This window comes from Triturus cristatus, chromosome 2_1, assembly GCF_964204655.1.
Source record: "Triturus cristatus chromosome 2_1, aTriCri1.1, whole genome shotgun sequence".
Taxonomy (NCBI): Eukaryota; Metazoa; Chordata; class Amphibia; order Caudata; family Salamandridae; genus Triturus; species Triturus cristatus.
The window spans coordinates 612915950-612938442 of NC_140581.1; the positions used below are offsets into that span (position 1 = coordinate 612915950).

Below are 22493 nucleotides of genomic sequence, written 5' to 3' on the forward strand. Positions count from 1 at the left end.
AGCCTAAAGCCGAATTGGCATCTCTGGCCACATGTTAACCCCTGGTAAATGGTACCACAGGTACCCAGGGCACTGTGACAAGAGAAGGCCTCTAAGGGCTGCAGCACTTATTGTGCCACCCTTAGAGGTCCTGTACCCTGACACTCACACACTGCCTTTGCAGGCTGCGTGTCTTAGTGCAGAACAAAATGAAGAGTCCGTCAATCAATTGTGTGTCTTTTGATTTCTCGCCCCAAGTGCGCTGGGTATACCCAGACGTGGGTCCCGGGGTCACGGTGCCACTGGAATCAAGCTATCCTGGCTGAAGAGGGGTGAAACTCAGAAACAGGTTCTAGGATGCTTGTTTCCGGTCCAGGGAGGACCTGGCTTGGCAGTTAGGGCTGGACTTCTCCCATGAAGCACAGGGTCAAGACTGATTTGCATATGGCCAGGTCTAAACTGGGGTGGCATGGTGAGCAAAAGAATGATGGATTTAACCCAGATCTTTTGACTGGGGGTGAATGTTTTGATTTGTTCTGCATTCTCTCCATCAATTGTGTGTCTTTTCAAAATGAAGAGTCGACATGGTACACATCCCTGTGTGCCATGCCCACAAACCACTGCTCTGGCATACATCAGTCACCCCTCTAGCTGGGTGCCTTATGCCAGTGCTGAGGTAACAGGTGCATGAGCCCTGTACCCCTACCGTGCCCAAGTCCATTCCTAGGCACTGTAAGTGCAGTGCTGCCATTAAGAGTATATGGTGCTGGAAGTTTGTCATTATGAACTCCACAACACCATAATGGCTACACTGAAGACTGAGAAGTTCAGTATTAAACTTCTCAGCATATTAAACCCACACTGATTCCAGTGTGGGATTTAATGTAAAATGCACAACAGAGGGCATCCTAGAGATGCCCCTTGAAACTCGACCAACTTCTAGTGGCCTGACTGAGTGGCTGCCTAGGCTGCCAACACCAGACAGGTTTCTGGACCCCAGGGTCGAGAGCTGCTGCTCTCGGGGTCCTGAAACAATGCAAACAGGTCTAAATATTTGTCGATACCGAACGCAAACAATACCGACGATACCTAAAGGCTTTTGGCCTTAAATAAAGTTTTCCTAACTTGAGCTAAGATAAGCACATCCGAACCCAATGGCGGAAAAAAACAATCTGAGGATGGAGAGGATGCCCATGCGCACTGTAGTCCAGGGGAGGAGCCACCTATCTCGTGATACTTCGAAGACTCTTCCAGGACAACAATGTGCAATCATCCGGACCCAACACTAGGCGGCGATCTATGCACAGATATGAATTCAGGAGCCCACATGCCCCGAACTAATGCACATCCTGGGACGAGGTGCCAAGCCTCCTCCCCCAGGATGGGTGGGGTTCACCAAAGAGAAGCTTCAAAGGCATGCCGCCTTTGTGAGCCTCTCCAGACCATTTGCTGCTTTCAGCAACTGGTCCCCACTGGTTCTACCCCCCACATTGGGCAGGAGACCCAGCAGGAAAAACATGTGAGCAAGAGAGGTGTGCCCACCTCTCAACTCCACCCCACAGGTGGGGGAGGCGAGGTGAAACACAACCTCGAGTCCCCACCATCTTGAGGATGGGGGGACCCACCCAACCAGGGACAGGCTCCTGCCCCCCTCCAACTAGAAAGTGGCAGAATAGGGGGTGTACCCACCACAGGGAAGGGACCCATTAGTCCTTGCCCTTTACCTACCTGTAACGCCACTATATCTAGTATTTAGGGGCGGCCTGAACCTTGCTTTCTCAGTTCCAGAAAAGAAACAAGAAAGAAGATAAGAAGGACTGAAGAGCCGTGCAGAGCTAACAAGAGGACGACGCCCACTGACTTGGCCCCAGCCCTACCAACCTGTCCCCCCTCGAACCTGCTCCTGCGAAATGCCGGTGTGTCCAGCAGCCAGCAACCTCAAGAAACCTGGAGGACCTGCCTGCCTTCACTTCTAAAAACTGCATCTTGTGTGAACACCGGATTTGTTCAAACTGCAGCTTCTGGCACCAGCCGGAGACCGCGAATCCAGCCCACTCTGCACCAGCCGAACCCGGCCCGAGCTCAAGTATTAAAACCATGAGGAGGTCTCCCCGGCGATCCTGAGCCAAGTCCGGCTACCCCTGACCTGCCTCTAGCCGACCCCTGTAGCCTAAATCCAGAAGGCCCCCCTTACCGCTACCAGGAGCTGGTAAGAAGATCCGACCCCAAAAGGCACCCCTGCACCCGACGCCCCACGGCCTTGTGTGCCCACACCGACGGTGCCTAACCAACCCTTAACTTTCCAACTTACCTCTCCAAGTGGTGGTTGCACCAATTAGTCCTTCGTCTCCCTGCCTGCAGTGCTTTTGCAAACTGGAGGTTCTCCATAGAAAACAACAGTGCGGCCGATGTCGAAACAGCACTCTGCACCCGGCCGCCCCAATGCCGCTGAGGGTGCACCTTTTGTGCTACTTTGTTTCCCCATTTGACTGGACCATAACCCTAGGAGCTTTGCTCCCACAACCCAGTGGCCCGCTTGCCAGCAGCCACCAACCGGAGGCCCCCTATCCCCCACTGGATAACATTGGGCCTCAACACTCTGCACCCGGCTGCCCAAGTGCCGCTGAGGGTGCAACAACAGTGCATCACTGACCCTGGGGGACCCCTGAGTCTAACTCCAGAACCTTAACTCCCACAGTCGATTACTTACCTGTGAACCGATAACCTGTTTTTCCTCCATAGGATAACATTGACAATTTTGTTCCAAAAAGTTTTCAAATGTGGAGTTTTGAAATCTAAAAATATTCTTTAAAAATCGCACAAGTAACCAAAACTTATTTACTTACCTGTTTACAGAAAATGTCCCAGTGCTGAATCCAGGTATCCAGCACCGAGTAAGAAAAGTAACGTACAAAGTAACTTACCTGTAATTTACTGAAAAAGCCTATTCATTTAAATGTACTGTTTTTGCTAAGTGTTGCAATCCCCTGTAAATCAAACAAAGTACAATTTCTATTGCATTTTCAAAATGTTCTATATCCAGTAACTTATTACTGAAGAGTATTTCATGCTTAACTGTGCCAGGCTTGCTTGGTTCTAAAAATAAAACAACAGTTTATTTTTTATGCAAAAACAATTGGCCTAGAGTTCAGTTCTTGAGAGTGTGAAATCATTTGCTGACTGAGTGTGTACATCAAATGCTTAACACTGTCCTCTGATACTGCCTTACTGCTCGACCACTCTACCACAAATAGAGAGCAAGGTTCTATCTAACTTGAACCTTTTTCTACCTCTGGAGTCACTTGGACTCTATACACACTATACCTCATTTTGGTGTAGTATATCTAGAGCCAGTTTCTTACAGCAGTCTTTGTTGAAACCGGAGAATCCCCATTGAAACCAACTGGGCACCCTACGCCAAACCAGCACCCTGCACTCAGCCGCCCCTGCACCGCTTCAGTGCGCTTTTTGTGCTAAACAGGATCCCCCTTTGCCCTGAGGCTAACACCAGGAGCTTTGCCCCCACAACCCAGAGGCCTGCTCGTAAGCAGCAACCAACCTGTAGGTCCCCTATCGCCCGGTGGATAATATTGGCCCTCAGCACCCTGCACCAGGCTGCCCTAGTGCCGCTGAGGGTGTAACGAGAGTGCATCATTGACCCTGGGGTAACCCTTGTTCTAACCCCAGGAACTCAATCCCAATGACCGATTCCTGACCTGGTAACCATTAACTTCATTTCTCTCCATAGGAACCTATTGACTGTTTTTCTATGAAAAATGTTTTAACTTTGGAGTTGATCTGTATTAAAACCTAAAAAAAGTACAATTGAGCAAAACTCTTTTTACTTACCTTATGTCCAGGTGTGATATCTAGGCATATCACACTGAGTAGAAAAAGTAATCTAGAAGGTTATCCAAAAGTAACTAAAAAGTAACCTGTACAGTAATTTCAATACCTTGACTTTCCTGTATTTCAAACAACTGCATTTGAACGTGCATTCACTTGTAATAACTGCATGATAATTTGCAAAGCATTTATTTCACTTACCTGTGCCAGGCTTGGCTTGGTTCCAAAAATAAAATATGTTAATACTATTTTTGATACAAACAAAATTGAGTTTAGTCTTTGAGTGTGTGACATAATTTGCTGGTATAGTGTGTACAACAAATGCCTAGCACTAGCCTCTGATAAACTCTTACTGCACGCACACACTACCACAAATAGAGAGTAAGGTGCTATCTACTTTTACCTCTGCCTACATTTGGGGTTCCACTGGATGCTGTCCACACTATTCCTCATTTTGATACAGTATATACAGAGCCAGCGTCCTACAAAGTGCACGTACCGGGTCTTTAAAATGTCATTGGCATGTCACATCATGCCTTTTAAAATAGGTAAACTGAGTTGTTTGATATGTAGAAACTAGTGCTTTTTAAAAAGATTCCTTTGTATAGTGTATCTCAATGGGATGATGCTGCCCTTGAAATTAACTCCTGGCATGCCGTTTTGTCATCAGGCAGTGCTGGTTTTGCAGGGCACAAATCAGGATCATTATCTATTGGTGGATCAATATTATAATCATTCCATGGATGTATTGGTGGCGGACTACTGTTATTCCTATTCCCTATATCAGGTTCTGTGTGTGGAGAACCCTGTGACGTGATGTCTACAGGGTCTAAGCATGGCAGTGGTTTAGATGGTGGAGCAGATTGAGGGTTCGGATAGAGACTTCTAGCAATGGCCTTTATCTTCTTTAGAGGAATTCTGTAGCTTGTATTCTCTGAAAGAGTCTTCCCTTTGGAAGGTGTTCCATCCTTTCCCAATATATGTCAAGTGTCTGGATTAATGTAAATTTTCTCTTGCTTAGGATCCAGTTTCTCCTTCATAATTTTCAAGATAGGTTCTGGGGGTTTTTCTAGGGCAATTTTTTGTTTTCGGAGCCAAAATGTTCGGTGATGAGTTAGACCAGTCTTTTTTATCCTATGGAGCCGAAGGTTTCGGTTTCCGAGGGGGTCTTTTCTCGGCTCGAGCCCGATGCGGAAGGCTTGGTGTGCTGTTTCGGTGCTGAGCCCGAAGGCGGGGCATAGAAGCAGTCTCTCGGTGCCGACCATGGCCAGAAGGCAATGGTGGCCCAGAAGCCTTTTGTTTGGTGGAAGTTAATGTGGTGGGCAAGGAGGCTTCGGTACGCACAGCACCCTGTCCCACTGGAACGTCTTCGATCTCCAGTTCTGAATCTGATTCATGGACAGACAAGGCCTCTTCCTCTGCTTACGCTTACATCTCCTCCTGTTTGGCATCTTATCCGAAGATAGCAGGGGTGCGTTCGATGTTCTGCCCCTACATGTCCCTTCGTCGAGTCCGACGGTGCCGCAAAGTCTTTTTAGACCAGAACGATCCACAAGCATTGCAAATTTCTTCCTTGAGAGGCACAAGTTGCAGACTTTATGGAGGTCGCTGGGCTGCTATTTGGAGTGGCCCTAAGGACAGAATTGAAACAGAGTCCGTTCCATAGGCAGGAGACTATGTGAGTGACTAAGTAGAAGTAACTGAGGCGGCGAGGCCTGAAGGCCACCAATAGTTAGTCTTGATTGAAGATGGAGATTTTTTTCAAATTTTCAAAATGCAGAAAATGGTGAAACGCGTACGATACAATACCAACGAGGGTACAGTGGATTGCACACCGAGGGGATCCCAAAGAACAGTTTCAAACCCGAGCACTGCAAATCACATTCAAACACTATGGCGGAAAGAAAATCTAACATTCGAGTTGATGCCCATGCGCACTATCACCGAAAGGAGGAGTCACCTTACCTCGTGACTGGAAAGGACTTCTTCTAAGAAAAACAACTTGCAAACATTCGGACCCAACAGTAGATGGCAGGAGTATGCAAAGCATGTGTATCTACAGCACACATGCCTCGAACATTATATTTGCTCTTGCTCCAATTTCGCACCCTTGTTTAATGTTCCAGGTCCAGTTATAGAGGTGTCTCACATTTCAATACATCATTCAGCCTTCTTCTGCACAATATACATTTGTATATTCAATACCATGTTTCTTTACAATTGTAGTGGGTACTCACAAGTACACAAAGTGATGTGCACCTCATACATATCGTATTATTGTATGATATTTTCATTTGTGTTTACAAAGTTGGAAATCTTCTAATAAAATAAATATGCTTACTGTGAAAAAAGTCTTAGTAGCTCTATGTCAACATCCAAGATCATTAAGCTCAGTGTGCATGTTTTACTTTTACTTAAGTTTGTACATTCCACGTACCAGGGATTTCTCTTTTGCTACAATTTTCTGGACCCCCATGAGCAGGGACACGGTCTTTATGTTATATTAAGCATCAACTATTTTCTAATCCCCATGTCATGAACAAAGGGCACATTTTGACAACAGGAGGCAGTGAAGTGGTCTCCCACCAGACACAAAGAAGAAAAAGCAAACACTGCAGTTTAGGTTTGGCCCGATAATAAGCCCTCCAAATCTTGCTTTTCAATGTAGATCATTTGAAGCAAAATATTGATTGCAGGGCAGAAGCCTTAGCATGGCTAGGAAATACTGTGCCACCCTATTTAATTTTCGTAGCATTCCTTATCCATTATGGATTGTCCAATAACAATTTTGGTCTACTGGAGGTGGTCCATGAGTCTTACAAATTCTAACAAATACTGCAACACCTGAGTGACAGCGAGTTATTTTTCTCAGCCTTCACTAGCACATTCCAACCTTTTCCAGTCTGCAAGACGTGGTTATGCTGAACGGCCACAATGCTAATCTATCTGCATCCTGCTTGCTTGAATCCATGACGAATTTTGAAAAGGAGCAAACATGCATATTTGTAAAAATTCTAAGAAAAATTGCAATCGCATTATTACCTCCGAATCTCAGCATCACTAAATCCTTTAATATTTTCACGTGGGATTGTCCTTGGTCTTCCCCGTTTTTTTGGCCGCTTGCAATCTGATAGGGAATCACTGTCAGAACCAGAGTATCTTCGATTTCTACTGCGTCTGCCTTCACTGCCATTGAAGCTGTTCTAGGATGTCAGACGGAAAAAGACAACTATTATTCTTTTTAACAAATTTACAACAAAAAATGAAAACAGAGTAGAAAGTTTCAAGACTAGTGGTTTTGCGTCAGTTCTATTAATATATTTAATTTATTTCATACAATGACAAACCATGTCACATTACAAAACATTGATCCCCACAAGCGTTTCACTATGAAAGTTGATATTGGTGTGTTGTAAATTATGTAGGTGGACAAAAGTGAGTCAAAATTGGAGATGGAGTGATCTCCACAGACAAATGGTTTCAGCGGTCAAACTATTCTTGGTTACCATTTGTGGGGAGCTTGTCAAAACATACTGTTTTTTAGGTGGTACCAAAAATGCTATGTTTGTTCTTTCAGGGGGGAGCTAGGCTAGAATCCATGCAAAAGATCTAAGCGATCTTCCTGAGCTATGAATACTAGATTGCTGAAATAGATCTAGATCCTAGGTTCTTGGAGGAACTGTGTAACTGTCTAGGGCTGGCTTCTGAAACCGCACAAACAAGTGTTTAGTAAGGCCAAATTAATTTAAATTGCAACCCATATTCCAATAATAGCCAATGGAGTGATGGCAGCATGAAGTTAGCAAGTGACTGTTAATCCTACTCCTGAGCGATGCAATAGTTGTTCAGGAGGTTTGCTGTCCCTGTCAAGTGCCATGTAACGGGTGCTGAAGAAATACAATGTTGCATTTAGTGACTGGTTCTTAGTTGCCTCGCGATCTGACAAAATGCATTAAAGTGCACTGCTCTGCATTTTCTATAGTACACTTTTCTTTTACTTCTGATTTTGAATAATTCTATAATTCAATATTCACAGTTGTTCATGAATACCGAGTACCATGTCATGTAAGTGACGACCGTACAAGTGCTCTTAGTTTTATTTTGCATTGCACCACAGTTTGACAAAAATGCTAAGAAAGCATGAAGGAACGTTACAAGATGCAACTGCAATTTGAATTTCATGTATAGTATGTACTTATACTCACAAGATAACCACTGTGTTCAGAAAAATAATGTACAGTTGGTTCATTATTTATTTGTCAGGCTGCAATTTCCTGCAGTTCCCACTATTCGCGAATGCAGTAGTTGTACAGGAAACTTTTTCATCACTGGTATAAGCGGAAACAGTGAGCATGCTGTGTTATGTTAGGTTCTCTGTTGCATCAAAACATGCCAAACCACAGGTGCTATAAGTGTAGTACAGGCATTTGGGAGCTGCAACAAATGTATACTGCTTATGTTTTTTTTCTACTCCTGCTTTGAATGATGCTGAGCTCGCGAGGAAAATGAGTTTCTCAAATGAGTCCCATTACACCACAGCCTAATAAAATGGGGATACGAAATTCGAAGCCATGAATTTGGGTCCTGAAGTGAGCATACCTTTCTCAATGAACAATGCTGCACCCTTTTCCTTTGCTTTTTCTTTTAACGATGTTGGGGTTCACTTTGCGCTGCACGTAGTTATAACAAGAATGCAAGTGCCTTAAGCCTGCTTTAACACTGCTCAAAGTCTAACAAAGCAGATGACCACATTGGGAATTGAAAGACAGACCAAGCATACATTGATCTGTTTCCATCCCTGCCTTTAACCTTGCGTTCTGCATTCAATCATTCCTTACGGCCTTGTGTAAAGTAAATTGCGTGTTAGACTATGTATACTTGTACATCCATTTCTATATTTTTGTTTCTTTCAGCAGTGCCCAACAAGTAGCATAGAGTATGTTGAACAGTGTAGGCCTGGATCTATGTGGTTTCACTGTAAGAAACAAGTTACTTACTTTTGCTAAAGCCGCATCTGGTAGAGACTATCTAGTTGCAGATTACTTTCCTTAGAATTATCCCCAGATATCAGACTGCATCCAGAAAAATGTTCATGAGCAGTACCCTGAGTGCGGTAGGTGGCATCGTTCAGCTCCAAAAGGCTTTGTTGGCCTCATCCGTGCCGGAACTGACGTTTGCAATTACAGGAACCTAGCTTTTTATGTAGTGAATCAACTTAAGGGCACGCCATGCAAGTAGTCCAGATGACCCTTATTGGTTTACAGGGGTTCACTTTAATAACCCTAAAGGCTCTATTTGTGGTTGCGTGGTCAATCAGCTTAGGCTTATCAGAGGGGAGTGTTAAGAACTCGGTGTACTCAATAAATGACACACTCAAGAAATCTCAGACCAATTTTTAAAAATAACACAGATTTTTATATAAATTAAAACACCAATATATTTGGAATTAGGAAAGTACTTTTGAAGTTATGGATTTTACAAGAAAACAGTAAAAATGTTTGAATAACAGTTTGAGGTATGAGTCTCGAACACAATGAGGTTATCCAACGGGAGGAAAAACATATACGCTAAACATACATTTGCAGTCGGGGATGCCCTTCAGGACTTAAGGTCATTAGGGGCCGGGGTCCAAAGAACCAGCAGCAGTTTGGGTTTACCTGCCCTGGTCTGTCCAGATTCAGAGGTGCTGGCTGGGATGGTTGCCCTGAGCGCTACACTGGTAAAGACAATGGTACCTGAAACAAAGAGGTTGCTAAAGGGGACTTGTGGACATGGAGGGGTTCAGGTTGTGAGGACCCCTAGGCCAAGAGGATGCAGTCAGGAGTCATGGCCCTGGGCTGTGGAGCTTGGGTGCAGAGAGTCTTGGCTGCCTCTCATGGAAGTCGAGACTCTCATGGCTGTCTGTTTGTTCTGGAGAGAAGCGAAAAATAAGACAGCAAGCCAGATCGTGGATCTTGTCGGTTATGAAGTCCCTTGTCATGCAGGTCGTTTTTCCACAGCGATGGCGTTCGGACGGTACACAAACAAGACTTGGCTGATGCAGGTGCTCTGTTACTCAGGAACTTGGTGCAGAGGGCTCCTGGCGGGTCTAGCAGCTCGAAACTAGGCAGAGATACGGGGTTGACCTCCGACAGCCACAAAGACTTCATCCTGATGTGCTGCTCCCTCGGTGGGCCTGATGGCCAATAACAAAGAGTACCGGACAAGAGCGGTCAGTTCCTGAGGCTGCAGGGGGTAAGTTCTCGCCCGCAGCCCGCCCAACACTGCTAAGAACTTAATTGTCAGCCCACAGATCTCAGCGTCTTCTCCCTTCTGCTTGTCGCTAGACAGCGGTTCCAGGACCGGCTGTCATTCCATCGATATCGTGACGGGATCAGGTTTCCCCCTGCTCTCCGTTGGACGCCGTCTCCTCGACCACTGCCACTTCCCACACGGTGTCCACAGCTCTCTTTTCTCAGGCTCTTCACCCGGAGGGTACTCAATTACAAGGATGCTGCAAGTCACCCAGAGCGATCTGAGCTGGTGCAATTTACCCTCCCATTTGAAGATCAGTCTGAAGGGGTGGCCCCAGGAGAATGCAACTCCCATGTTCTGCAGAAGCAGCGTTGCCGGTCTAAATTCTCTCCTTTTCTATAAGATTATCCTGGCTAAATCTTGCTATAGAGAGGGAGTGTGTCCTTGAAATGATAGGGGTTGTCTTTCTCGGGCTTTCTGCAGGATCAGCTCTTAATTGGAAATCCAGGAGATCTGCCAGAATGTCTTGAGGTGGTGCCGAGGGGCACCTCTGAAGGCCAACTGTATGTGCACGGTCTATCTTTATCTCGGTTTCTGGTGGGGCCTCTAAAATATAGCTGAAGAGGTCCCTCAAGTATTGATTGATGTCCGAACTCTCTGCATGGGATGGCACCCCCTTAATGCGAATACTGTTCCTCCAAGAACGATTTCAAGGTCCTCTGCATGTGCTTGGGAGCTCTATCTGTCTTTCGCATAGCCAAATGACCTCTTGCTGTGACTGCTCCACTTCATCGTGAGTTTGCTCCTGGTCTTCAATGATTGCCACCCATTCCCCTATCGAATCTACATCATGTCGAATCTCTATATCATCATTGGACAAATCTCCTCTGTAGGAAAGTGGCTCAGTATATACTGTTCTCAAATAAGTACAGTGCGTACAGAGTCCACAGCCCCCAGAGGTTTGGCAGAGGCTAAAGTTAGATATAACCTTAATCTCTAAAGTGGTAGCTTGGTCAAGCAGTAAGGCAGTATAAGAGGGCAGTGTAAAGCATTTGGTGTACACTGTCAGCAAAGGGTCTCACACACTCAAGAACTGAACTCTAGCCAAATGGTTTGTATATAAAAATATATGGTTGTTATATTTGAGAACCAACAATAGGTATCAAAATATACTTTCTCAGAATGAGATGCTTTAGTTAAATACTTTGCAATAGGCAATTGACTTTTGAATGCAATAGTTACCGTTTGTTGCACTAGGCAACACAATTTCAAACACAATAATACATTGAGCTCAATGGGAATTTTAAGTTATATGCAATAGATTACTTTCAGGATTATTTTTCCAACTCCAGGACTGGATCCTAGATTCAGTCCGGGGACAGTTCTTGGAAACGAGTAAATACGTTTTAGTTACTGTTGTGATTTTTGAGCAATATTTTGCTATTTTAAAAGTTGACTTTTTTCTGCTGAAATCACCAATGTTATCCTATGGAAGGAAATTCACTTAGCAGGTAAGTGGGGTTATTGTTACTTTTTCTAGCTCAGTGATGGATCCTAGATCCAGCACTAGTGTACTACCTGTAAGCAGTTGAGAGAATGCGTTTAGGTTATACAGGCGATTTTTAAATATTATTTAGAAGTTTGCCAAATCGACACTTAAAAAAAACTTCAGCAAGAACTAGGCAATTTTATCCTATGGAAGGAAATTCAAGTTGCAGGTAAAGTATGTTCTCGTTACTTTTGGAATCCAGTGCTGGGCTCCTAGGCTCAGTACTGGGACATCTATCTAAAACAGGTAAGTAATTACGTTTTCACAGTTGGTACGATTTTTAAGGAATATTTGTAGTTTGAAAAAATCGACACTTAAAAAAATGTCACAGAAAAACAGTCAATGGTTTCCTATGGGAGAAAATTGAATTAGCGGTAAGTATGCTTGTAATTACTTTTCAGGGTCAGTGTTGGGCACCAAGATCCAGCACTGGGATCTCTCAATACAAGGTGAGTATTTTCGATTTCGTTACTCGGTTGATTTTAGGTGAATATTTTAAAGTTTAGAAACTCCACACTTAGAAGAATTTTCAAGTGAAACCAGCCAATGTTACCCTATGGAAGAAAAGTGAGTTCTCAGCTTTTGGGTAAGTACTCGACTGGCAGAGTTAAGGTGCTGGGCATCGACTCAGGGGTCTCCCAGGGTCAGGTAAGTACAGTTGTTACACCCTCAGCGGCACAGAGTAAGTTAGGACCAATGTTATCCTATGGAAAACAGGGGGCCCTTGGTTGGTGGCTGCTGACTAGCAGGCCACATGGCTGTGGGAGCTGGGCTCCTGGTCACTTACTCAGGGCATATGGGGAAGTAGGTAGGAGTAGAAGTTGCACTGCCAGGGCCACTCGGGCGGCTGGGTGCAGGGTGCTTTTGAGCCGTCGAGCGCTCAATGGATTGCAATGGAAAAGCTCAAGGACGAACAAAGGCTGTAAGCTTGGGGACGGAGATTCTTCAGGTGCGACCAGCACTTCAAGAGGTAAGTTGGGTAGTTGGAGGATAGGTAGGTACCCAGTGTAGGAAAGTGGGTTTTTGTTGCAGTAACCCCCCCTTTTTTTTTGCCTAATAGCTGATGCACTTTTCCTTGTTGTGCCCTGGGTTCCTGCAAATCAGGTGCCCAGGGCCTGTGTTCCTTCCCTAAAAACTGCCTAACAGACAAAACCTAAATTGGCAAACCCTGGCCACATGTCAGCCCCTGGTAAATGGTACCCTAGGTACCCAGGGCCTTGTGACCAGGGAAGGCTTCTAAGGGCTGCAGCACTTATTGTACCACCCTTACAGGCCCTGTACCCTAACACACACACACTGCTCTTGCAGGCTGAGTGTCTGGGTACAAGACAAAACAGAGAGTCGACATGGCACACATCCCTGTGTGCCATGCCCACACCTACACTGCCATGGCATACATCAGCCACCCCTCTAGCTAGGTGCCCTATGCCAATGGTGTGGGCACAGGAGCAGGAGACCTGTGCCCCTACAGTACCCAGGTCCATTCCTGGGCTCTGTAAGTGCAGTGCTGCCCTTTAAGAGTACTTGGTGCTGGGAACTCGTCAAACACAAACTCCACAGCACCATCAAGGCAGCACTGAAGACTGAGGAGTTTGGTATCAAACTTCTCAGCACATTAAACCCACACTGATGCCAGTGTGGGATTTAATGTGCCAAGCACCCCAGAGGGCATCTTAGAGATGCCCTCTAAAACCTAACCTACAATCCACGTCTGTGCTGAGGCTGCCTAGGCTGCCACACACCTGACATGTTGCTGGACCCCTGGGTAGGAGAGCCCCAGCTCTCCTGGGCCGGCAACAATGCACATCCTGGGCGAGGTGCTCAATCTCCTCCCCCAGGATGGACAGGGGGAAGCTTCAAAGGCATGCCACCTCTGTGAGTTTCCCCAGGCCACTGCAACCCCCCACTCTGGCGGGAGGGTTGGCCGGAAACCCCAAATAAGGACAAGGAATTTGCCAGCCTGCCAACCCCACCCCTCAGGTGGGGGAGGCGAGGTGAAGCACATCCCCGGGCTCTCGCCATCTTGAAGATGGGAAGCCCTACCCAATCAGGATTAGGCTACTGCCCCTCTCCCACAGGAGAGAGGCAGGATAGGGGGTGTACCAACCCCAGGACAGGGACCCATTGGCCCTTGCCCTTCACCTACCTGTAACGCCCCTAAATCTAGTATTTAGGGGCACCCTGAACCTTCCTTCCCCAGATCCCAGATTCGAAACTACAAGAAGAGCAAGAAGAACAAAGACCTGCCCTGCAGCTGCTAAAAAGAGGAAGGCACCAACTGCTTTGGCCCCAGCCCTACCGGCCTGTCTGCCCTCGAACCTGCTCTCTTGTGGCCAGCAACCTCAGAAACCCCGTAGGACCTGGCTACCTTTGAACTCTGATCCCCTGGGACTCCCATGAGTAGAGGCTCTACTCAGAACCTACCTTTCACCCCTGGCAGCAGCCCGGAACCGCGATCCCAGCCCACTCTGCACCCGCCAAGCCTGGCCGGTGCCGGAGTGAACTAAACCCACGAGGACGACCCCACGGCGACTGTGACCCAGAGTCCGGCACCCAAGGACCCCCCTCGACTATCCTGAAGAAGCTTGCAGCCTCAGAACAGAGTGCCACCCCAACCGCGATCAACAAGAGGGTAAGATTTCCGACATCAAAAGGCACCCCTGCACCCGGCGCCCCACTGCCCTCTGTGCCCAATCCCGGGGTACCTACCTATCCTCCAACTACCCAACTTACCCCTCCAAGTGGTGGTGGCACCTGAAGAGTCCTCGTCCCCAAGTCTGCAGTCTTTTTCCAAACCGGAGATTTCCCATAGAAATCAATTGAGCACCCGACGGCTCAAAAGCACCCTGCACCCAGCCGCCCTGGCAGTAAAAACTCTACTCTAACCTACTTCCCCGCTTGCCCTGAGTAAGTGACCAGGAGCCCAGCTCCCACAGCCACGTGGCTTGCCCGACAGCAGCCACCAACCCAGGCCCCCCTATCCCTCATAGGATAACATTGGGCCTAACTCTCTCTGCACCCGGCCGTCCTGAAACCGCTGAGGGTGAACTGACTGTACCTACCTGACACTGGGGGACCCCTGGGTCTATGCCCAGAATTTCAACTCTGCCAGTCGAGTACTTACCCTTAAACCGCTAACTTCATTTTCTTCATAGGGTAACATTGACTGGCTTTTTCCTGAAATTTCTTTTAAGTGTGGACTTTTCAAATCTTCAAATATTCACCAAAAATCAGCCAAGTGACAAAAACGAATTTACTCACCTGTTCCTAGGTGAACTCCCTGTGCTGGATCTTGGTGCCCAGCACTGACTCTGAAAAGTACCAACAACTATACTTACCTTTAACTCATTTTTCTTCCATAGGAAACCATTGACTGTTTTTCTGTGAAATTTCTTCTAAGTGTTGATTTCTGCAATTTCTAAATATTCATCAAAAATCGTATAACATCTGAAAACGTAATTACTTACCTGTTTTGGATAAAGGTCCCAGTACTGAGTCTAGACACCCAGTACTGGATTACAAAAGTAACGATAACCTACTGTACCTGTAACCTACATTTCCTTCCATAGGGAATCATTGATTGTTTGCTCTGAAATGTTTTCTAAGTGCTAACTTTTGAAATAGATAAATATTAGTTAAAAATCATTACAGGACAAAAGTCGACTTTCAACAGCTGATTCTGAGAACTGACCCAGGACTGGATCTAGGATCCAAGCCTGGAAGTACAAAAGTAATCTAAAAAGTAATCTGTTGCATATAATCTGAATTTATCATTGAGCTCAATGTATTGTGTTTAGAAATAGAGTTGCCTACTGCAACTACTTGTAACTGTTTACTAAAAAGTCTATTGCATATACAAAAGTATTTTTATGAAACATCTCCTGTCGAGAAAGTATATTTTAATTCCAAGTGTTGGTTCTAAAATAAAACAAGCATATATTTTTTATATACAAACCATTGGCCTAGAGTTCAGTTATTGAGTGTGTGGAACTATTTGTTGACTGAGTGTGTACAACAAATGCTTTACACTGTCCTCTGATACTGCCTTACTGCTCGACCAGGCTACCACTTTGGAGAGTAAGGTTATATCTAACTTTAACCTCTGTTAAATCCTTGGGGTCTGTGGACTCTGTACACACTGTACCTATTAAGGAACAGTATATACAGAGCCACTTTCTCACACCCAGGAGTTGGGCACAGAGGGCCGCAGGGCGCCGGGGTGCCTTTTGTTGTCGGGAAATCTTAGCCTCTGTTGATCGCGGTTGGGGGGGGGGGGGGTCCCTGGTTCTGAGGCTGCAGGCGTCGTCTGGAGCATCGAGGTGGTTCCTTGGGTGCCGGATTCGGGGTCAGAATCGCGGGGGGACGTCCTCTGGGTCTTTGTCCACTCCAGCACAGGCCAGGCTTGGCAAGTCCAGATTGTGCAGGGTTCGCAGTTCCTGGCTAGTGCCAGGGGTCAGCTACTTGCTTTGAGCAGTGCCACTGCTTGTGGGAGTCCCAGATACTCAGTCTCACAAGGTAGACAGATCCTCCGGGGTTTGTGAGGTTGCTGGCCACTGGAGATGCTGGGATTTAGTAGGAGCAGGTTTGAGGGTCAACAGGCCGGTAGGGCTGGGGCCAAAGCAGTTGGTGTCTTCCTCTTGTTAGCAGCTGCACTGCAGGTCTTCTTTCTTCTTGATCTTCTTTGCTGTTTCGGAATCTGGAACCAGAGGAAGGAAGGTTCAGGGTGCCCCTAAAATACTAAATTTAGGGGCGTTACAGGTAAGTAAAGGGCAGGGACAACTGGGTCTCTGCCCTGGGGTGGGTACACCCCCTATCCTGCCACTCTCCTTTGGGAGGGGGGCAGTGGCTTAGTCCTTTTTGGGTAGGGCACCCCATCTTCAAGATGGCGAGAGCCCGGGGATGTGCTTCACCTCGCCTCCCCACCTGAGGGGTGGGGTTGGCAGAGGCTGGCACACCCCCTGTCCTTCCTTGGGGTTTCCGGCCAGTCTTCCCGCCAGAGAGGGGGTTTAGAACCAGTAGGGGCCAGTTGCTAGGTACAGCAAGTGGCCTGGAGAAGCTCACAAAGGCGGCATGCCTTTGAAGCTTCCCCTGCCCATCCTGGGGGAGGAGATCTAGCACCTCGCCCAGGATGTGCATTGTTGCAGGCCCAGGAGAGCAGGAGCTCTCCTACCCAGGGGTCCAGCAACTTGTCTGCTGTGTGGCAGCCTAGGCAGCCTCTACGACCAGACGTGGATTGTAGGTTAGGTTTTAGGGGGCATCTCTAAGATGCCCTCTGTGGTGCTTGGTACATTAAATCTTGCATCAGTGCGGGTTTAATGTGCTGAGAAGCTTGATACCAAACTTCTCAGTCTTCAGTGTTGCCATTATGGTGCTGTGGAGTTTGTGTTTGACGAGCTCTCGGCACCATGTACTCTTAAATGGCAGCACTGCACTTACAGGGCCCAGGAATGGACCTGGGTACTGTAGGGGCACAGGGCTCATGCTCCTGTGCCCACACCACTGGCTTGGGGCACCCAGCTAAAGGGGTGGCTGGTGTATGCAAGGGCAGTGTATGTTGTGGGCATAGCACACAGGGATGTGTGCCATGTCGACTCTTTTTTGTTCTATACCGACACTCAGCCTGCAAGGGCATTGTGTCTGTGTCAGGGTACAGGGCCTCTAAGGGTGGCACAATAAGTGCTGCAGCCCTTAGGGGCCTTCCCTGGTCACAAGGCCCTGGGTACCTAGGGTACCATTTACCAGAGGCTGACATGTGGCCAGGGTTTGCCAAATTGGATTTTAGGTTTCAGCATAGTTTTTAGGGAAGGAACATAGGCCCTGGGTACCGGATTGGCAGGAGCCCAGGGCACACTCAGTCAAAGTACATTCAGCAAATAGTGGAGGCATACCATGCAAGAAAGATGGCACTTTCTCACACCCTCTAAGAGTTTGTAGATCTTCATGGTGTGGAGAACAGCGTCTCTAAGAAGGAGCGTGTTACTGGCTCTTCTGCGTTTTCTGTCTCTTGACCCGAATGGGTGGTGGGTGACACCAGCCCATCTCCTCCTGCTGTGGCTGGGGGTTTGGTCAGCATGTCTTTCATTGACTGATCCTTCTTCCCCCTTGCAGGGGACATACCGGAGGATGTGGGTAACTTCTCCTCGTTGAGAGGGCCTCTATCGTAGTGAGGGACTCTCGCTCTCAATTAGGGTTCTGTGTTCCCGATGAATGTGTGTGGAGGGTCCACTGTGTGCTTGCACTAGGCAACCCGCTCTCAGAGGTCCAGCGTATCTCCTCCCCCAGGTGTTGGCAGGTTTGGGTCCTTCCTTTAGCGACTTTCGTGAGGCTCTCTTCTTGTTTAAGGCCCCTTACCCAGATTCTTAGCTGTTGCGAGGCTCTCCTGTCTTCTTTTCCTCTAAACAGGCATTCTTGGATAACCACCGTTCTCACATCCCAGGGGTACCCAACTGTGTTCAGGAGTTCAATTGGAGCTGCTGTACCTCAGTTGCCGCCGAAACAGCACACCCCACACAGCCCTGCTGTGGCCAAGTCCTCTGTGCATATCACAATATTCTGTCTGGCATATCATTCAGCCAAACAAATTTTATCAAAGATTAATACAAATGCATCTTATAGCCATGTAAAATAAGCACCATAACACAGTAAAACAAGTACTGTTGATAATACTGGCATCATATGAAGGGTCGACGTTTCGACCCCTGAGTGAATGTAGGTCCTTTCAATCCTTACAAACAGGGTCTTCCTCAGGACTGTGTGTGTGGGGGGTGGGGGGCGTGGAGGGGCGGGGGCACCGTGAAAAAATGAAGAGGGGCCTCACTAGAATTAATTGGCGAGACTGGTAGGGCTCAAAAGGCTCCAAGTGGGTGAGAGCAGAAAAGCTCTAGGTTGTTGAGTCAAGTCCAATACATATCATTCGTATCAATCCAGATCATCATATTTCAAGAAACCTTGGTTGCCTCAAAAAGGTTAGATCTGTCCGTGGATTCAAATTAGAATCAAACCCTTTTGCCACCACAATCGCAAATACCGGATTAACCGTGTAAGCGATGGTGGTTGCGCGGTGCTGAATTGCTACTCGCCAGGGATGGTTCCTTTACATATTGTGATATGCACTATACTCTAACTTCACATACCCCGCTATTCTCACCTCAATCACCGACTTTTCCGTATTCTTTTCCCTTTCCTGCTGGGCACTTCCAATAATCCTTTAAAATATATGCTCAGTGTGATTAAATAACACTGTTGAAAAATATATATATTTTCTTTGATTTTGTAAACACGTGTTTATGTATCTTTTTAACACTGTTGGATGTATTGTTACTGGGACCACTTATTGTTGTACTGCTTTATACCCAGGTCCCAGTGATCTTTGGGTTTACCCTTTTATATAACATAAGTCCTCTGTGGGCTGCTGTTCAGCTCGTGTCTGAGCGGTTCTTCCGGTATTCCCTCGCTAGTAGGGATCAGTCCCCGGCGCTTTAAGATCATGAGGTCTCATCAGGGCCGGTGCATCAAAACTTTTCCGGGTCTGTGCCTTAACTGGGCAGGCTTCCTCAGCCTCTATTCCGCCCACACGGATAGGCCGTTGTTTGGAGGTCCAGTAGGGCGTTCTACTAGTGATTCACCTCTAAAATGGGACCGCAGTCCCTGAGCGTAAACCACACAAACTTCTCCTCTCGTTCCAGGCCAATCGTCCGGGGCCTCTTTTACTTCAGTGCTCCCCTCACCAAGGTCACCTTCCTGCCAGGCTCCCTCCTGAGCTGTCTGTTTGGGCCCCCACGAGCACTGTATGTTTAATGTCTCTGATCCCCCACCTACCGCTGGTGTCTGGCCATCTCACGTTGGTTTGGGTGAATCCCCATCGTCGCCTTCTTCTTTCAAGAGTCCCCATCAACGTTATAGTTGGGATTTGTTTGTAGCACAGGGCAGGCACAGCGTTATCTAAAGTCTTCTAGGCTCACCAATCTCTGGAAACGTTCCAGCCTCCTCCTGAGCGCCGGTGCCGACCCTCTTCGCCGCCGCCGCGTAGCTGTTCAGTCCCCAGGCCCTGCCTCCGCTCACGCTCCCCACTTACCTCCATTGCCTATTTGCTTGGTGGGCCTTCACTGTTTAATGAGCCTGAGGCTGCCTCCACATACGAGCACTGCGTCTCCCGGACGGTGTCTGGGCGTTCAATCCACCCCAGTTATCCCGCACCTGGACGATCCTTTCATGGATCATGCCAGGCCACAGCTGCCATTACAACAGGCCGGGCAAGGCTCATTCGCTGGCTGTCGGGTTCCAGGGGGAAACAATTCCCGCACCATCTGAGGCCCTGATCATCAGCTCACTTTCCATCAGTTGTTCGCCAGTCTTCTGGGCAGTTTCAAGGTGGGTTTCGGCTGCGGCAGGCGATCGGGGAGATGAAGAATTCACGTCTTACCTGTTCGCCATCTTGGCCACACCCCCCACTGGCTCATGGAGATGAAATGTATACAGTACTTTAGAAAGTAAAGAAGGATTGGTACAAAGAATTACTCTATCCTGAAGAAATTGCAGATAAGGTTCCGATGTTGTAAAGGCCTGAATTTCACTAATGCGTCTAGCTGACGAGATGGCCAACAGGAAAGCCACCTTCCAGGAGAGGTATTCAAATCGCACCTGTAAATTGGTTTAAAGGGTGGCTTCATAAGCTGTGACAGGACAATGTTCAATTGCCATAGAAACGGGGGAGGTCTTATCGGAGGGTAGGCCCTGAAAGGTACCTTCATAAACTCCTTTACTAATCTGTTAGAGCACAAAGACAAGCAACCAGAGCATCGTCTATATCTGGATATTGATGGACGGATGCACCAGACATGCTTTGGCGAGAGGCAAGAGATCAGGCAAAACGTCTTCAGAAGGCGATGAGAAAGGATCGCAAGAGTGTGAGACACACTGTTAGACCTGGCGGTTTCGGGTTGGCTAAGGCTTGCGCCAAAGCCAGGCAGAAACCACCACTCTAGTCAGGGCAAGGAAGTTACACGCCAAAGATAACCCCCGCTCACCCCCTTGGTAGCTTGGCACGAGCAGCCAGGCTTATCTCTGAGGCAATGTGTAAAGCGTTTGCGCGCGCACCCAGCAACAACACCCAAGGCCCACCACAAAGGAAACTCCACACAAGGTATTCTATAAAAATAACCTTTGTATTATACACAACACATTAGATAAGAACACACACTTTACAATGTGCCGACAGGCACGGGCAGAATTTACAAGGGATTATATATATACAGGGGACAGGGCCACATGGACCACTGTCCAGAATTAGCACGTTTTGATATTCAGCACTTAGCACCAAATATAAAATCACTGTAGCACAAAAAAATAATATTCATATAGCACACAACCAGTACTTACTGGTAACAAGACAGTACCACCTACGCAACCCTAACCACTTTAGGAGACTATCACGCAGGGACTCAGAACCTCCCTAGTACCACCGGTACCAGGGGAACACTACCACTTAGGTATCACAATACCTGTATGGGAAAACACATATTACACATGATGCATAGGACATTCAGAGGTGCAGAACATGGTGAACACATGATGCATGAAACATTCAGCGGTGCTCTGAAAGAAAACACATGATGCAGAAACTACATTCAGCGGTGTCATAAAAGGAAAAACACATGATGCATCAGAAATACATTCAGAGGTGTAGGTAGGAACATTAGCGTGAAAACTCACATGAGCCACCACCTGTGGCAGTCCCTAGGCCAACTGGCCTTGTCCAAGCTTAGGACACTCTGTCCCAGTCAAGCTAAAACGAAAATGGTCCCCCACCTAAACGTGGCAGCTGCCCACTAAGTGCTGGGCAGCTGTGGAATGAACTCAGGCACCACTGTGTCCTTTGAAACAACTCTTGTCGCTCCCGTGGAGCCTCCCTGGGCTCTAAAACAACGAAATGCCCCCTAGAGCCTCAACCGGCTCTGCACTAATAATGTACTGCAACGTTGGAGCCTCACTGGGCTCGTGAACACGTTGGGGCGACCCACTGCCTTCCGGGGCCGCCCTAGTATGCAACCACGGGTGTCCCCCCTTCGTTGGAGCCTCAGCCGGCTCGCAAACTCAGGTGCCTCGTTGGAGCCTTACGGGGCTCGTGGACACTGCTCCCCATACCCCCAGCACAGGCGCGGAGTCCCCCAGCCCTCTAGACACTCACCGGCTATTCAGGGGACTCCCGCGTCGTCTCCGCTCTCCACGTCGGGGCTTCCAGTCACGCGGAGGGGCAGGCACCGACAATGTGCCTCGCGCCCCCTCCGCACCAGCTCTACTCGCACTCCTTTCCTCCGTCCAGCGCGGGGTAGGCTCCCGCCTGGATCTTCGCTGCACAGGAGCGCGGGGTAGGCTCCCGTCCGCTTCCTGATTTCAAGACGAGGCTTCCGTCCCGCGGCACGCCCCCAGGCCTGCCTGACTTCCGGTTACGAACCGGGCTGCAGCGGTGATTCTCCTTCACAGCGGCAATGAGGGGTAGGCTCCCTCGCAACGAACACAACGGCGGGGTGGGCACCCGCCGACCTGGTAGATAACGGCAAAATCGCGGGGTGGGCACCCGCCAGCGAAATCAAAGCGCACACAGCGCTACAAAGTCAGACAGCGCTCACAGCGCTATTAAGCCCATAAAAGCGCTCCCAGGCGCTTAGAAATAGCAAGTCCAGAAATAAAGTTCTTCCAGGGCAGAGGGGCAAAGGCTGGGCCCAGAGCCAGCACACAGGGCCCTCCAGCAGGGAGGCAGTCCCCAGTGGCGATCTCTCCTGGCGCCCAGCAGCAGCAGGCCCCCCCTCAAGTGGATCCTGCAAGAGAACACCCTGTAAGGGGACACAGCCCCTTTTTATACAGTACAAGGCTTTGTCTAAGGTGC

General features: G+C 47.9%; 1 protein-coding gene across 3 annotated transcripts in view; it reads right to left on the reverse strand.

Annotated features, from left to right (window-relative positions):
• The window catches only part of CHD1 (chromodomain helicase DNA binding protein 1), a 1484343-nt gene that overhangs the window by 667234 nt on the left and 794616 nt on the right, over positions 1 to 22493 (reverse strand). For all 3 annotated transcript variants that reach the window (XM_085632544.1, XM_085632543.1, XM_085632545.1), the window contains one exon: positions 6868 to 7028. In XM_085632544.1, coding sequence (XP_085488670.1) covers positions 6868 to 7028 — 161 coding nt within the window. The remainder of the gene's footprint in view (positions 1 to 6867; positions 7029 to 22493) is intronic.